Consider the following 18,763-nt stretch of genomic DNA (forward strand, 5'->3'; position numbering starts at 1 on the left):
CACTGGCAATCAAGTATACTACAGAGGTATTATTTTGGAGGGGCTGAATCCTCTAGGGTCTTGTCAAACTGCTGCCCTAGGCAAGCAGACCCCTTCCCCTACACAAGGCTTGAATTAGTAGGCCCTGATTCTGCATCTGATATGCATGGGACCCCACTCTCAATAGGGTTCTGCCAAATGCAGCAGTCCACTCACACACCGTCAGTTACAGGATGCGGAGCTCAGTCTTTACTTGGAGAAAACTATCATTGACATCAGTGGATGTTTTGCTTTGGTAAAGATTTGGCCTGTCAGCGTCATTTTCAATAGCTGTTTGAGGATACTAGAGGGAATTGAGTCCTCCATTTTCTGTGTGTTGTGTTAGACTCCAATTAGTAGGCGAACCAGGTAGAATACTTCTTTTCCTTCTGTGTAAGCAGATAGCACACGGGGTAAACAGCTTTTGCTCTAATGTCTGGTTTAAATTAAATTAAAACGGTTCAAATAATGGTGAGGTAAATTTTAACTGAGTTTATTTTATTACAGAAATAAAGTGGGTGGGTATTTTTCTTTTAGTACAGCTGTGGGTGATCAACACCTCTGAAATTCAGGCCCCACATTGGTCACCCAAAACCTCAGGCACCCCAAAGCAATAGCCACTTTTGAAAATGTTGGCCTTGGTGTTTAAATATATCTCAAATTATAGTAACTCTTAAAACAGTTAACATTGAGAAAAGTTAGCATTAATTCAATGCTTTAACCCATTGCCTCTATGCCTGAAGTCACAAAATAGGTCAGTTGCAAATCTTGCAAATTATAAACAAAAGTTTCATGTAAACTGCGCTGAATTTTGCTTCAAAAGCTGAAAAATAAAATAATCATAGGAAGGGCTATTGTTGTGGGTGACTTTTGTCAAAGAAATACTTGAGATTCTTCTTCCTTCTGAGATTTATATTAAGCAGTTTATTTTAAGTAGTTAGTTGTCAAACCCAATCATCTGTGGTATTTCTCAAGTTACATGGTATATAAAGAGTACAGAGGAATTAGTGGTCTATTATGTACATTCCAGCTTCATTGTGAGCCATCAATATATACAAGGCATGATTCTCATGTATACTAAGACCTCTTCACACACCAATATCTCCAATGAAAGGTGCTTTTAAATGGGCATACATTTCATTTGCTCCCACTTTAAGGCTCTTTGACATTCCTTGAGTGGTGTAAATGAGATTCAAACTCACAGAATTTCAGGCAGAAATGGGAGAAAAATATTTTCACCAAAATTCTTTTTTTTTTCTGTTGAAAATTTTCAAATGTTGAGATTTTTCAAAAATCTCTAGCTTAAAGTGTTCTCTCAAATTTTTTTCTAGGCCTTACTTCTGGCCTTCTTGAAACTGTTTTTATCCTATAGAGAAAGTATTCTGGGTTCATAGTTCATAGATTCCGAGGCCAGAAGGTACTATTAGATATCTAGTTTTACCTCCTGCATAACACAGGTCATGGAACTTCCCTGAAATGTAAAAAATTGTTATTTTTAACACTCTGAATAGTCCATTGCTGACAATCTCTTTCAAAACTACATTTGTAAAGCTTACCAAATACATTTTGTTGGGCTTTTGTGCTTAGCTCTCCAGCTACAATTAAATAATAGTATTTCCAGAACTGCACTGACAATATGATTGATATCACGTATCAGAGGGGTAGCAGTGTTAGTCTGGATCTGTAGAAGCGGCAGAGTCCTGTGGCACCTTATAGACTAACAGAGGTATTGGCGCATGAGCTTTCGTGGGTGAATACCCACTTTGTCGGATGCATGTAGTGGAAATTTCCAGAGGCAGGTATAAATATGCAAGCAAGAATCAGGCTAGGGATTACAAGCTTAGTTCAATCAGGGAGGATGAGGCCCTCTTCTAGCAGTTGAGGTGTGAACACCAAGGAATGAGAAACTGCTTTTGTAGTTGGCTAGCCATTCACAGTCTTTGTTTAATCCTGAGCTGATGGTATCAAATTTGCAGATGATTTTCTCTTTGAAGTCTGGTCCTAAAGTTTTTTAGCTGCAGGATGGCTACCTTTAAATCTGCTATTGTGTGTCCAGGGAGGTTGAAGTGTTCTCCTACAGGTTTTTGTATATTACCTTTCCTAATATCTGATTTGTGTCCGTTTATCCCTTTGCTTAGAGACTGTCCAGTTTGGCCGATGTACACAGCAGTGGAGCACTGCTGGAACATGATGGCGTATATTACATTGGTGTATGTGAATGAACCGGTGATGGTGTGGCTGATCTGGTTAGGTCCTGTGATGGTGTTGCTGGGCAGAGTTGGCATTGAGGTTTGTTGCCTGGATTGGTTTCTGAGTTAGAGTTATTATGGTGTGGTGTGTCATTGCTGGTGAGAATACGCTTCAGGTTGGCGGGCTGTCTGGGGGCGAGGACTGGCCTGCCTCCGAAGATGGTAAAAAATAAAGCTACTTTCTCCCCTCCCCCAAAATAAAAAACCCACCACTCCATCAAAGATATTTTGACATGATATAATGCTATATAGATTTATATTGTTGTTAAACAGAAACAGCCTAATTAATTGTAGCTCCTTTCATAAACGAGAAAGGAAATTTTGCCTTATGCTGTAGAAGAGAAGTGCAGTATTGTCATGTCTGAGAGGGTAATATCAACAGAAAGGAATATTGCAGAATGGAGAAAATGAATTAAAATATTAACATATGCTTGACAAGGTCCCTTACTTAACTTTCTAATTAAAAGGATAGCTAAGAGCTGGAATAGAATACTGAACACCCATCATTCGAGAAAAGAAAAGGAGTACTAGTGGCACCTTAGAGACTAACCAATTTATTTGAGCATAAGCTTTTCGTGAGCTACAGCTCACTTCAACGGATGCACCATCATTCGAGGTTTCTAAAAACAGGGTAGACAAACAACTGTCAGGGATGTTTAAGGTATCGTTGGTTCTGCCTAAGCATGAGGGGATGGACTAGATGATCTCTTGAGGTCCCTTCCAGGCCTACATTTCTATTATGTCTATTTTTAAACATTCTTTCTTTTTAAACAATACTGATCCCTCTCTTTGTCTTTTATTTGCCTGTAATTCTTCCATTTGCTAATCTAGCTTTCTTCTTTTTTTAGTGCTGTCTCAAATTGGTGACATTAAGAGTACCAGACAAACTATATAGCCTTTTCTGTCCATTATGTCTTCAACAAAACTTCATATCTAGGAAATCAAATAAAACAATGTTTGGGATGTTTGAAACAAGAGACTGATGCAGTTTCTGATGACCTGCATTAAACAATTTTCTGGGTGCTTATTGTTTAGCAAAGCTAATCTTGACAGATTAACCTTTAAAAATTTATATTGCAAGGTATTTGATCCCATTCTTGGATCTTAATACTTTTAGCTCTATGAACAACATTTGACATTTACCAATAGTAATGTCAGGCACAAACATTCCACTACAAAGTTTTTGGCTGGCATTTTTTTTTCCCCTCTTGGGGCTGGTTGGTGACGGAGGGAACATTTTCTTTATTTTTTAGCATATGATGACATAACTGCAGAGATTACTACTAAGAAGTTCAACTATTTAAAACTGCCACATGGCAATTTTAGGCTAATGCTGACTTTTTGGCTGTGACCACTCTATGATATGTGTTAAGAAGCAACATGAAGATAAGAAATTGGTTATTTCATCTTAGTGTCCATTTGTGTCCTGAATCAGCCGCATACGTAACCAAATGTGTGCGTTTAAGCACACAAATAGTCCTCCAGAAGTCAATGGCATGACGGCTCACATGCTTAAAGCTACCATGGTACTAAAGTACCATGCTGGCTTGGAATCTTTGTTTGTAACTAACTGACTGTGCTTCAGTCAGTAAGGTATTATATTGATTTCCTTTGTAAGAGATTATCAAGTAGCATATTGGTCTCAATGCCCTGAAAGATAAAACTGAAATATCTTTACAGTATGAATGCCAGAGAAAATAATAATGCACATTCCCGAAAGTCAGGCTCCTGTAACCCATATGCTAATATGTGAAAAGAAGGTAATAAATTTGTCTTAAAAGTGAATTCACCAGGATTCAGTGCACTGTATATAAAACCTTTGTTTATAATTTGCAGGATTTGCAACTGACCTATTTTGTTACTTCAGGCATAAAGGCACTGGGTTAACTCATTTAATTTAATCTGACTTTTTTCACTGTTAACTGTTTTAAGAGTTACTTTGATTTGTGATATTTTTAAACACGAAGACCAACATTTTCTTACCTGGTAGAGACTGTTTACTAATTTTGAGTGCTTCAGATTTTGGGTGACCAATGTGCAGTCTGAGTTTCAGAAGCAACTAATAAGGGAAATAACAAGAACCTTAAAATAATCGTGTGGTTTTTTTTAATCTAATTTTTTTAAGCTGCCTTTGTGATGTTGGAAGTCTGACTCATGATTTTGTATCTTTGGGGATTGCCCTACTGATAAGAAGTTATATGTGGCTAACAACAATATTGTCTAGGAGGACCTCCGTAGGTAGACATAGAAGAGTAGTGTTTTTTTCTGAATCATTCAGCCTATCTCCAGTGGTTTCATTCTGTCATTTGTGTTATGTTAATACGTGAAGTACATGTCCACATTTGAACAGAACAAATATCTGATGAATGAAGTGAAATGTACATTGAACCGTAACCCATGTTTAAAATTATTTGAAGGAAACATCACCAGCTTTTATATGGGTAACTAATTTGAAATCTACAAAATCCTAATATTTTACACAGGAAAGGAAATTACTGCATTGCCATAATACTCTCCTAAGAGAAGTTTGAAATTTCTATTCTTTCATTGAAATTTGGTTCAAATAAGAGACCTAATCATTTAGTATGTGATATTTTAGTTTACTTTATTTACTATGTAGAAGAAAAATGTCTAGACCTACAGCTTGAGTGGACACACAAGACGCAAAGAATTGTACATTAAATGGATCTGCACAAGGTAAGGCATTCCTTTTCCTCAGCAGAAGGATAACATGTTTTCTTTACACTCTTCTTACTGATCAAGAAATGAACGAAATGACAACTACTGAACAGTGATGAAATAGTGTTATATAAAAGTAGCACCACTGTTTCCTCCCCTGAAACATATATGCTCCATTGATGGAGTTCCTTATATTAGCCATTTCCCCTCTCCAGAGGACTGGGATTTTAATCCCTCAGAAAAATATTTTTTTCAAAATGTGCACTTAACAAAGTAGTGCATGTTTTACTTTTCCCAGGGAAACAATGCTTTATGGGCCTCATCTTGTAAAATGTGGAGCTTTTTATGGGATGTGGAGTTATCTCAGCTACTAATGCATCCAATAGGGTTTGAGGGCACTGAGGAAGAGGACCTTGCAGGAAGTGCTCAGTACCTAGCAGGATGAAGTCTTATATGAACTTGAATTGGATAATGGTTACCACAGCATATGCCACAAATGGACACACTTCTTGGAATACCATATATCTGCAGATTCCCCCTCCCCATTTTTAATTTCAGTTCTACCTCCCACTTTTTATTTTGTAGCTTTGCCTCTTGCCTTTCTCTACTTTTCTCCTTTTCTTTAATTCCATGTGTTTATACATCAAGCTCTTTCTATTTTGCATACAGTTTGTCCTCGTTTGCATACAGTTTGCTATGTGTTTCTGGGTTTGGAAGATACTGTTTTGGTATATTTAATTGCTGATGAAGTGGAAAATTGGAGGGTAGAGGTATTATTACTTTGCAAAATGGTATGAAAATATCGTTAGCAAATTAATCTCCATCACATAGAATCATTGAATCATAGAAGATTAGGGTTGGAAGAGACCTCAGGAGGTCATCTAGTCCAATCCCCTGCTCAAAGCAGGACCAAGAGGTAGAGCACAGCAAGCTAAGCTGGATATTATGACGCATGCCTACTGCAAGTGCCTGACTCTGAGTCAACTTGAACACCAAAAAAAAACTCCTTTGGAAATCAATGGGACTTCTGGTTGCTGAGATGCTGATAGACTGAAATGACAGATTTGACTCTATGATTACCAAGTAAGGGTAATTAAAATATCTTGTAATGTTTTTCTTTTATAATATACTCTGGAAACGGTACTGTATATTAAAATGAATATTATAAACCTTCCAATCAAGCATTTAAATACCTGGGTATTGAATTTTTTGAGTGGCTTTAACTTTTGTCTATCAAATATAAAACAAAGAGTAACACCTAGTCAATTTTCACACAGCAAAAAGTTAACTGCGGTGAGCCCCATAGGTCTGTGCTAAGGTCTGTGGTGTTAAATATATTTATCAGGGAAAGCAAAAAGGAAATAAACTATGAGGAAGCAAAATGTGCAGATGACACAGTTATTTAGGCTAGTCAAGACTCAAGCTGGTCAGGAATTTTTTTGTGTGTGAGAATTTTATTTTTTTTAATTTATTTATATGGGGGGGGGGGGTTGGAAAATGTTGATTGGTCAAAACTGAAACTTTGTGGAAGTGCATTGGTTTGGTGACACTTTTTAGGTTCCAGATGGAATTTCTGATGAAAAGCAAATAACAGCTGATCCTAGAGGAGCCAATAGCCCAGCAAAACAGGCAAAGTGAGAACTTGAACTGAAGTCTGTCACAGCCTAAATGAGTGCCCGTGCCACTTGGCTCTCCTTCTCTCTCGATCTTTGAAGGGTTTCAGTATCATTCCAATGCAGAACAAAAAAACAAATTTCTAAACCTCTTTTGAAAGAAAACAAAGCAAAACTCCTCAGTTTCTTGTTCTCTAGCCAGCACTAGTCAAGACTAGAGAAGACTGGAAGGAAGTTCAGAAGGGCCTAATACAGCTAGCTAGTACAATAACAGGTGAAATTCATTGTTGACAAAGGAAAAGTAATGTATGTTAGAAGGAATTAATTGAACTACTAATTGTATATTTTGGGTTCTAAATTAACTGTAACTGCTCTGAAAAAAGACTGGACAATCATGTTGCTAGCTCAATAAATATATTCCCTCAGTGTGCACTGGCAGTCAAAGAGCCTAATGTTAGGATACATAAGGAATGCACTGAATATTTTTTTTCAAGCAAAAATTATGCTCCAAATTGTGCTTGATTTACTCTTGTGAATCTTCCAAATGAAGTAATTAGAAATGCCTTTGTGAACAGCCCAAAAAGGATTGCACTTTTATATTATCCAGACATAAGAACATAAGACCAGCCAAACTGGGTCAGACCAAAGGTCCACCTAGCCCAGTATTCTGTCTTCCAACAGTGGCCAATGCCAAGTGACCCAGAGGGAATGAACAGAACAGGTAATCATCAAGTGATCCATCCCCTGTATCCCATTCCCAGATTCTGGCAAACAGAGGCTAGGAACACCATTCCTCCCCATCCTGGCTAATAGCCATTGATGGACCTATCCTCCATGAATTTACCAAGTTCTTTTTTGAACCCAGTTATAGTCTTGGCCTTCACAGCATTCCGCAGGTTGACGGTGTGTTGTGTGAAAAAATACTTCCTTTTGTTTGTTTTAAACCTGGTGCCTGTTAATTTCATATGGTGGCCCCTAGTTCTTATGTTATGAGAAGGAGTAAATAACATTTCCTTATTTACTTTCTCCACACCAGTCAAGATTTTATAGACCTCTATCATATCCCCCCTTAGTCATCTCTTTTCCAAGCTGAAAAGTCCCAGTCTTATAAATCTCTCCTCATACGGCAGACGCTGCATACCCCTAATAATTTTTGTTGACCTTTTCTGAACCTTTTCCAAGTCCAATATATCTTTTGTTGAGATGGGGTGACCACATCTGCACACAGTATTCAAAATGTGGGCATACCATGGATTTATATAGAGGCAGTATGATATTTTCTGTCTTATTATCTATCCCTTTCTTAATGATTCCCAACATTCTGTTCGCTTTTTTGGATTGCCGCTGCACATTGAGTGGATGATTTCAGAGAACTATCCACAATGACTCCAAGATCTCTTTCTTGAGTGGTAACAGCTAATTTAGACCTCACCATTTTATATGTATAGTTGGGATTATGCTTTCCAATGAGCGTTGCTTTGCATTTATCAACATTGAATTTCATCTGCCATTTTGTTGCCCAGTCACCCAGTTTTGAGAGATCCTTTTGTAGCTCTTCACAGGCTGCCTGGAATTTACTATCTTGAGTAGTTTTGCATTGTCTGCAAATTTTGCCACCTCACTGTTTACCCCTTTTTCCAGATCATTTATGAATATGTTAAGACACAAAGCATTAGTGCATAGCTCTTTTATCCTGGAGATATATGGTCTGATCTTACTCCCATTGAAATTAGTGGGAGTTTTGTTATTGACAGTAGGGCGAAAGGATAGGGCCTTTGTGAGTCTTTTAAAATTTAATATAAAGTCCTTATCCTCGTAGGATGTTAAATGTAGCTAAGCTCGTTTTTCTTCTCTATAAGGGAAAAAATATGTTGAGAGGTCAGTCTATTAAGGCTGCCCAGACATAGTTACAGAGTCCTCTAGTAAACAGTACACTGAACCATGTAAAGTATTGTAACATGTTTGTCTGTGTTAGTATATGAAACAGCAGGAAGGATCTGGATTATTCAATTGGGGTGAAAAGAGGAAAGGACATTAAACGCTACCTAGCTGATTTAATCAACAAATATTTGTAGTTTTCCCTTCCTTCATTAATTAATATAATTCATGTTATGTATATTACTTCCAGCCAACAGAAACATTTTCATTTTCACTTCATAGGCATAAAGAAATGTAATGAAGAGTATGAAAGAACAATGGCTAGCCACCTATGGAAAGGGAGAAAAAAGATACCTCTTTAGCCATAGCAGGAAGAGTTCTTGAGTGAATCACTGTAGAAATTTCACTTGACTAAAACTCATCATTAAAAGAAAATCTTCCAGGAGCACATTCTGTTTTTTTTTTTTCTCCTGACCCTGCTTGCACGCAGTATTTGCCTAGAGACATTTTACATTCTCTGATGATAAAATCGTTTCATCCTCAATAAACATAATAAATTAAAAGGGCTTTCAGCCACCAGACTACAACATAGCATACACACAAGTAAAATAATTCATTGTTCAGAGACCATAACAAATTTTAATGTGCATTTTACAGAGTAAACAGAGGGCTGCATTGCCATCTGCAAGGGGTCAAACCAGTGGAAGTGAATGCATGTATTACAAAATCCACACAGTACTGAATTACAAATTAAAAAATAATGCTTCATCAAAAAAGGAAACAAAAATGTCTGTTGGTGGCACGACATATAGATAATATTAAAAACTGTCTTGCATGAGGACCATGGTATGTCTACTGTGAAGTTATATCACACATACTGTAAGCAATTTACAGAATTGAAGTTAGTTTTGCATATACAGGAGTTGCAAAATTAGAGAAAACACATCGAAATATAGAACACACACACAAAAAAAGTGTATTTATATAACCACCACACAGTCAGTAGGGGTTGGCCTAAGTCAGCAACTGCCACCATTGGACAAGAAACAAACCAAGAGAAAAGAGAGGAAAAGGAAGGGGGTGGGGAAAAAAAAAGAGGAAAAAATTCAAAAAAGTGAAATAAAAACCCCTTCAATAGTGCTTCTTGCTTGTCTTCAAAAACAATGTCCTCTAGTCCTGTTAGTTGGCTTGCAATGTTGGTATTTTTTTTTGCGTTCCCCACCCCCACAAAAAAATAAGTTTTTCATCAAAGTTTCTGAGGTGTTTTTTGTCATCAGCGGTGATGCTGAGTCATTTTGTTTTCTTGGGATTTTTTGTTGGTTTTATTTATTTATTTTTGGCCACTGTTTGCCTCATGGCTGCAACAGTTCTTTCAAAGAAGGAAACCAAATATCATCCAGAGTGAATTTGTATAATACTGATGACTTGCAAGCCAACCCCTGAGCAGTCAAGGATCTGATGCTTCTACTTGCTGAAAGAAAAGGAAACTAGGGCTTGCTGTTACAAAATGTCCCGTTACATCACACCAGTTCTCTTCAAATAAATGATCAGTGATACAGCAAAGAAAATAATATAGATCAAGAAAATGTGGTATCCTCTTCATATATATATTTATATGTTTAAACAATATATATATTTGTTTGTTTTGTTTTTTTGTACTTCCTGAAGGTGCTCCATGTGTAGAGAATTAGAGTACATTGGGTGCAGAGTGGTGGTTGGAGGTTAGGGTCAACTTTGCTGTCCGCTCCGTGGATTTTACAGGCGATTTGCTCTTTGCTTTAAGAAGAGAAAGTGATATTGGAAAAAGTCAGCACTTTTAGATTAAAGCAAAGCACCCTTCACAAAGCCACAAACAAGAAGCAGGACAGAAAGTCCATGGCTTGTAGCTATCCTCGCACCTGCGGAAGAAGTTATAAGATATTCGCTCATCTTGCAGATTTCCAATGCTCCTTATAAGGCTGTTTAAACACATACATTTTATATATTTAATTAGCTCGCCAGCTTGGCTCTGGTGCCCATGAATGTCTTGGCATGCACTGCAAATAACAACACATACAAAGTATTTCAGTCCCAGGGAGGTTCTTTTTTTTTTTTTGTATGTCTTTTTAAACAATGTAATCTAATTATGATATACAGAGAGAAACAGATCTAAACACCTTCCACCTCAAAGCATTCTTTACAACATAATTTCTAAAGTTGCTCTGTAATGAGAGTATTTTCTTACTAACAAAACAGTCTATTGTTGACAGCAAAATATTTGCTTGCAAAATAAAAGCAATGCTAAGGAACCTGGGAGAATGGCAGTGCAGTGTAAGGGAAGAAATGTATGCTAAACTGTTTGGAGTATATTTATTTTTGAGTAATCAGATCTTCTGGTGTTTTTTTTTTTCTCTTCAGAAAGCTAAGAGAATGATGCTTAAACTGTGGCACTAGATTTAATGTAAGATCCCTTAGAACTATGCTAATTAAAATTGAAAAGGTGGCATAGCAAGTATTTTGGAGTTCTAGATGTGTGACATGCTAGGTGTTAAAGTGTGAGACCACTGCTGTACATCATAAATACATAAAGGACTTGCATTACTTTAGGGGAAAGTTGTAAACTGAATGTGGCCATACTCTTCATTAAAGTTCTGTTAATAAAGGGTTAATAAATGATTGATTAGATGTTACAAATACGATCACCATGTGTTTATAGATGGTGGTCAGGTCACCTGTAGATAGCGCTGTCAATGCTTATAAACAACCTGTTGTGGTTTTGAATCCTAATAACTGATTTAACATTGAGGAAAACATCTACTAATCCTTTATAACCTATCTACATATCGAACTTCAACATCAGGTGTGACCCTGAATTTTCTTATCACAAAAAAAGTGCACGTATCACTTCATAAAGCTATAATATGCATTATTAGAAGACAAAGGAAGTTAGTGATATCAAAAATGCTAGGACAAGTGGGTTTTTTTCCCCTTCAGTTTACAGATGTCTGTCCAGTTAAATATCTGTCCTCTTTTGCCTAGAGAATATAGTTTTAGGTAAAGCTAAAAATATTTGCTTTCCTTTCCCTGTTAGAATGGAGATCAAATTAAATTTCAGATCTCAATATACTGCCTCCTTTTGCAAAAAAAAATGTGGCTCATTGTACATGGAATTAATATGAGTAACTGGCCGAACTGTAACTTTTATAGGCAGAAGTTGCCATTACAAGAATTTTTACCCACTGTAAACACATGAGGCTATCTGAACTAACTGAGGTATTGAAAATACCCCTGTAGGGGTAGAACAAATGAGGACTTTGTAATGACACCCACTGCAGTCCATAAATTGGATTTTCAAAGGGAGCTAAGGAACCTGTGTGCCCAACTCCCATTGAAAGTCAGAGGGAGTTGAGAACATAAGAACGGCCATACTGGGTCATACCAAAGGTCCATCTAGCCCAGTATCCTGTCTTCCAACAGTGGCCAATGCCAAGTGCCCCAGAGGGAATGAACAGAACAGGTAATCATCAAGTGATCCATCCCCTGTCGCCCATTCCCAACTTCTGGCAAACAGAGGCTAGGGACACCATTCCTGCCCATCCTGGCTAATAGCCATTGATGGACCTATCCTCCATGAATGTATCTAGCACTTTTTTGAACCCTGTTATAGTTTTGGCCTTCACAACATCCTCTGGCAAGGCGTTCCACAGGTTGACTGTGTGTTGTGTGAAAAAAATACTTATTTTGCATGCAGTATTCAAGATGTGGGTGTACCATGAATTTATATAGAGTCAGTATTATATTTTCTGTCTGATTACTTATCCCTTTCTTAATGATTCCCAACATTCTGTTAGCTTTTTTGGACTGACGCTGCACATTGAGTGGATGTCTTCAGACAACTATCCACAATGACTCCAATATCTCTTTCTTGAGTGGTAGCAGCTAATTTAGACCCCATCATTTTATATGTATAGTTGGGATTATGTTTTCCAATGTGCATTATTTTGCATTTATCAACATTGAATTTCGTCTGCCGTTTTATTGCCCAGTCACCCCATTTTGAGAGTCCTTTTGTAACTCTTTGCAGTCTGCCTGGGACTTAACTAACTTGAGTAGTTTTGAATCATCTACAAACGTTGCCACCCCACTGTTTACCCCTTTTTCCAGATCATTTATGAATATGTTGAATAGGACAGGGCCCAGGACAGACCCCTGGGGGACACCAGTATTTATCTCTCTCCATTCTGAAAGCTGACCATTTATTCTTACCCTTTGTGTCCTATCTTTTAACCAGTTACTAATCCATGAGAGCACCTTCCCTCTTAACCCATGACTGCTTACTTTGCTTAAGAGCTGGTAGCCTAATTTCTTTATTCTCATTTGAAAGTCTAATGTACAGTAGAATATAATATTATCTGATATTAAGGACTTGATTCTGGACATAAGTAAATTTGCTCACAGGACTGCAACGGATGTACTCGCTATGGATAATTGCTCACACCCACAACTGTTGACAAACTGGACCCAAATGCCACTGCAACTCAGTTTTATTTGTTGCTTGTAGTATCTTATGTACATCATTTCTTTTTATCATGGAACGTACCCTTTCTTTATATGCTTTACCTTATTTTAAATCAAGCTTATGGTTCATCATATTTTCAGGAGATTTCCCTCTGTTCCTTAGTTAAATGAGGACTTTTATCTACAGTTAGACTAGCTCATGTTATTTTTATATTTGCAAGTATTTTTACTATCATTTTGTGATCTTTGTCTTATCCATAGAAATCTATTTGAATTGATGGATCAAATTCTTTAAACAGTCATTTGAATCACACCTTCTCTGCATGAGATCTACAGCACAGTTTATGCACAAATTTTCACAAATCCCATGTGGATATTTTTTAAAGGGGCCTATTTTGAACAATTATTTAATGACAACATAACTTGATAGTTTGAAAACCGTAGCATGATGTTGAAGGAAACTACTACCTTACAAAATGAAACTGACCTAAGTGTTTCAATTTTGGAAAAGGCAAAACTGCAATCAATATTTGCAACCAATCTTTTCTTTTCAGCTACCATTTTGTAGAACCCAGAAATGATGATGCACTGAATAATCAAGATGGCATCCTTTTCTCTCAACCATTGCATAAATGTATGCTCCAGATTATATCATTTCCAGCACACAAATTGCAGGCTCTTCTGTTTGTGCTGGGGTGGTTTTGTTTGTTTTTTCAAAGATTTTTAGATCAGGTTTTATACAGCATGTGCACGTTAAAGCTTAAGTGAGCTTATTGGGAACAATCCCATTAAAATATTTCAAATTTCTTAATAAAAAGAGGCTGTTAGGAATATCTGAGGTTACTTAGTTATGTAACAGGGTCATCATGGACCTGCATCAGAATCCTTAAGCAGTCTCAGGGGTTGACCCAGTAGCATCCCAATGCAATATTGGAGTCTTACTTGTTCTAAGTACTTTTATTTCTTTTCAAAATGCTCATCCAATCATGAAAGCCACATTCCTAGTAATATGTCCCATCAAATAAAATTGATTTCTAAGCTACAATGAATATGAGTGAGTATGAATGACGGTGAAGATTAAATGAACTTTTATCTTTTCAAAGATACCTTTGAAATACTGTAGGAATCTAAATGTATTCAGATTTTTCACTGAAGCACTGAATACGTTTCTTCATTCTCATACTGGCTCAAACATCTCTCTTCCCTATTTGCGGGTAGTGGGAAGCATATACAAAGTACAGACCACATTAAAGCAATAAAACAAAAAGCAACTGTTTAAGTTTCCATCCTGTTTCTTTTGAAGTCACTGATGGAAGCTATCTTTTATTCCTCTCAATTTCTTCTTTTTATGATATGATAAAGCACTATGTAACAGAAATAGACTGTGGTGCACCTTTCAAACCCGGATCTAGATTTCCCAAAAGGTTGGGTGGGGAGGGGGGGGCGGAAATCTGGCCTTTTGGTTCAACACTTCATATAGACTAAAGCCAGATGCAAACTTCATATCTGGATCCAGATCCAAATGTTCCCAAAGTTCAGGATGTTCAGATCCAGGGTTTTGGTTCAGATGGACTTCTAGTGTACATGTCTGGCCAGAGCATGAGTAGCACCACTGGAACTGTGAGCACAGCAATGCTAGTTACAAACTGTTTATCTGGCTGTGGATTTCCAAAGTTTATCACTCATATGCCTGCTATTTCTAAAGGTTTTTTTTCCCTATAATTAACAAACTAACAGCTAAAAGAGATTTTATTGCACAACACAAGTGCTGTGAAAAGCTTGAGTATGATTGTTAGGATCCAGGATAGTGGTCTGAAGAAAGAATGGACATGTGTGTGCACTATTGCTACATTACTAAAGAAATGCTACTTAATATGTATACTAGCGATTCTCAAACTGTGGTCTTTGAACCACTGGTGCAGAGCACTTGCTCATAGTGAGAGGACAGCTGGCTGGTCACATGGTGCTGGGTCTTCCTTTTGTTCCAGCTGCTAAAGTGCATTGAAAGTGAAAAATCATAAAATTTTTCATGAACCAAAATCTGGAAAAAAAATTGGTCCAGGTCAAACAATCATTTTATTTTGAAAATTTCAGCGTCTTTCATTTTGATTTCAACCTTTGTTCATTTTTTTTTTAAAAAATTAATCTATATGTACTGAAATTTCAAGCCAAAAGGTCACTTGGACTTGAAAAAACATGTTTCTATATTTTTTACAATGAAACGTTTTGATATTGTGACAATTTCAAAACTTTCTTCCAATAGTTTTTATGAGTAAGAAGAACTCATCAAAACTGACCCTGGTTTGTAAACAGCTTTGGTTTCAACAACAAGGCATTTTCCAATTTAAAAAAAAAAAAAGCATTCTTTATAAAAAAAAATTCCTGACCTGTTCTATTCCTTCTCTCTCGTATGCAACTAAAATGTGCACACATGCTGTACTTTGAAGAAATTCACCTTAAACTAATCTGAGAATGAATTGTATTTTGGGGAAAGAAATCTTTCTACCCTTAGCCTTCAGTGCCCATTATTAATGTATGTCTGTGAGGAGTTAAAGATTCCAGATCCTTGCCACCAGACTGTAACATTCTGGTCTGAGCTGGTGGTGGTGCAGGGCTACCTCAGCCTATATATGAGCTGTCCCTTCTTAAGGAACCTAGTGACTCGGGGAGCTACACAGAGCTACAATGTATCATCCATTCCTGAACTTCGGGACTGGAACTGTGATGTGCCATTGCACAAGATGAGCCATGGAATGGAGGAGAATCCTTGAGTGTGCCCCTTCCCTGCACACCTATCATAGAATCATAGAACTGGAAGGGACCTCGTAGGTCATCTAGTCCAGTCCCCTGCACTCATGGCAGGACTAAGTATTCTCTAGACCATCCCTGACAGGTGTTTGTCCAATCTGCTCTTAAAAATCCCCAATGATGGAGATTCCACAACCTCCCTAAGCAATTTATTCCAGTGCTTAAACACCCTGACAGTTAGGAAGTTTTTCCTAATGTCCAACCTAAACCTCCCTTGCTGCAATTTAAGCCCATTGCTTCTTGTCCTATCCTCAGAGGTTAAGAAGAACAATTTTTCTCCCTCCTCCTTATAACAACCTTTTATGTACTTGAAAACTGCTATTATGTCCCAAACAACCCAATTTTTTTTTCAATCTTCCCTCACAGGTCATGTTTTCTAGACCTTTAAACATTTTTGTTCCTCTTCTCTGGACTTCCTCCAATTTGTCCACATCTTTCCTGAAATGTGGTGCCCAGAACTGGACACAATACTCCAGTTGAAGCCTAATCAGCGCAGAGTAGAGCAGAATAATTACTTCTCGTGTTTTGCTTACAATACTCCTGCTAATACATCAGTGTGCCCCTCCTCTGCACACCTATGAAAGGGTCTGTCATTTTCTGACCTTTGGTGTTTTGGAAGAAGGAATAACCAGAGCATTAGTTAAATTATCAGAAAATGTTAAGGGTAGGAGCATGACAGGGACTACTCCATAAGAACTCCTCTTAAACCTCTGTGCAAGCTACCTAGACTTAGTCCAAGCCTGTAGGTGTAATCAGGTGCTCTCTGCTCACTTTATCTTTCCTTCTTCTGAATAGTGGGGCAGGTGAATGGGTAGAACTCTGTCTCTGTCTCCACAACTTGCTGGCTAGTACAGCAAAACAGTGCAAGCTGGTGGTGGTGTTTGCTGCTGGTGGAGGACAATAACAAATTACTATACACCAACCTTCAAAGCAAAGGGGAAAGCTGGGGAGGGAACTGTGCCTGCATTATGTTTCTGAGTCACGATGCCTTCCTGGGTTGGTGCCACATCTTGCTCAGAGCTGTGTCTAGAATTACAATCTAGCCCAAAATTAGGAGGATTTGAAAACACTTGTAAGGACAAAGACAGAGAGAAAATACAAACATGCACAGAAAAGAATAAAATGAGATTCACTTTGCTGAAATGGAAGGAGGAGCAGAATGGTCCAAAACTGGCAAGGAGAAACCTATGTAAGGGGTAATGATGAAAAGGAGCTAGGACTGATTGTGGCTAGAAAATAAGGCATCCATTTATAATCTGCTATGGCTGCAAATAAGGCTAGTGCAATGTTGGTTATAGATGCAAGACATAAAGTTAGTAGACCTCAGTGTGGCACTGCCATGACCGCACACTGAATATTACTTTCAGTTCTGTGGACATCAAAAGGAAATCAGAGAAGACCAACATAATTGACCAAAGGCTTGGAAGGATTGCAGCCTTGGCATTATTTTTGGGTTCTCCCTTGCCCTTAGCCCATGCATGGAGGCCACAATCAATCATGCTGCTTCCTCCTCCACAACATCCTAAAGATGCATCCTTTTCTTTCTACCCCTTCAAGCAAAGCTCTTGTTCATCATTCATTATTTCCCTTCTTGACTATTGCAGTATCCTCCTAACTGGACTTCCAGTCACACACTTCTCCCTGCCCTCTTCCAGTCCCTGTTTCCAGTCCCTACAAAATACTGTTGTTCAAACAATCTTTCTTGCAGATCAGTTTGACTGTGTCATCCCACAGGCTCTGGCTGTGTAGTAATCTTGTAAGTGGTAGAAGCTTCATCACTTGGGACTTGTCAGACTAGACTGGACAAAACCCCAGAAAAGATGCTGGGTGCAATCAAGTATTTGCAGGAAGATGGGGTGGACAATCTAATTGGCTGTTCTGTGTCTAACATATATTATTTTATAATTCACTATATCCATTCAGCGTTGAACCCAAAAATAACTGTTTGGCCTGTTTCATTTTAAAGTGTAAATTGTTTTACACTATATTACTATATACACATATATGACTAGCCAAGATTTTTGCCATAAGCATGACCAGGAGATCTTGACATGAAACTGTTTAATGGAAGTTCATTTACCCCATGATATGTGGCATTCATGTGTGTTGCTGCTAATGATGTGAACTCACTAGGTTCAGCACTCTGTTCAAATACTTATGAGAAGCTTATCTAAACTTTGTTTTGGTCTGGAAATGAGGCCAGAAATCTTGCAAGGACAGCTTTTTTCCCATGAGAATACTACTACTTTGCATTTCTATAGCGCCTTCCATTTGAGAATCTCAAAGCAAATATAAAAACATGAAAGACCCCTAGCAATCCTGTGAGAAAAGTAAGTAGTAGTACAATGAGACACAGAGAGATTACCAGTGATTTGCCTGAGTTTGTGGAAGAGCAAGGATTAGCGGTCAAGTCAGTATTAGAGACCAAGTGTCCTGTCCTCAAGCCATGTACTCTAACAACAAGAATATTTTTCTCTCCCTGGTACTTATAGACTTAAGCTGTCTTGGGAAATATTGTGAGGCTAACAGCTTGTCTACATAAACATTTAGTTTGCCTCAAGGTGGGGTGTGAATCAGCCCCGGCACAAGGTAATGGGTTGAGCTCTTTCCAAATTTTGAGCAAAGGATCTATTCAATTCTTGTATAATCTACTAGTCACCACTGTACTTCGACATGGACATTCCAAGCTATATATTTAGTGTGTTGTCACTCTTTATTTTATCCTTCTCTTCTTGTCTGGATCTTACAACTTTCTTGACCCACTTCAGACTAACCCTTCAGAGTATGAGGTTGTGTGTATCAGTAGTTCTCAGTCATGAGTAGGGATGCTCGTACTTCAGCCTTTTATGACCCATATCTGAGTTCCCTTCCCTAATTTAGGGCCTGATTCTGTAATGTTTTCCTCACACTGAATATTCTTTACTCATATGACTATTCCCATTGATTTCAACAGTCTACTTGCGTGAGTAAATACTTTTCAGGGAAAGGGTTGAGATATAAGGGGCCTTTGTATACAGGCCT

At 37.8% G+C, this 18,763-nt stretch overlaps 1 protein-coding gene across 5 annotated transcripts in view; it reads right to left on the reverse strand.

Moving 5' to 3' along the window:
- Positions 1-2,384: 2,384 nt before the first annotated feature.
- The window catches only part of VSTM2A (V-set and transmembrane domain containing 2A), a 39,170-nt gene continuing 22,791 nt past the window's right edge, over positions 2,385-18,763 (reverse strand). For 2 of the 5 annotated variants that reach the window (XM_007060608.3, XM_043540434.1), the window contains exon 5: positions 9,057-10,335. In XM_007060608.3, coding sequence (XP_007060670.1) covers positions 10,259-10,335 — 77 coding nt within the window. In that variant the 3' untranslated portion in view covers positions 9,057-10,258. Of the gene's footprint in view, positions 10,474-18,763 lie in introns of all 5 variants that reach the window. The other 3 variants (XM_027823042.3, XM_037889934.2, XM_007060609.3) reach the window with 2 other exon arrangements.

Source organism: Chelonia mydas, chromosome 2 (assembly GCF_015237465.2).
Source record: "Chelonia mydas isolate rCheMyd1 chromosome 2, rCheMyd1.pri.v2, whole genome shotgun sequence".
In the NCBI taxonomy this organism is placed as follows: domain Eukaryota; kingdom Metazoa; phylum Chordata; order Testudines; family Cheloniidae; genus Chelonia; species Chelonia mydas.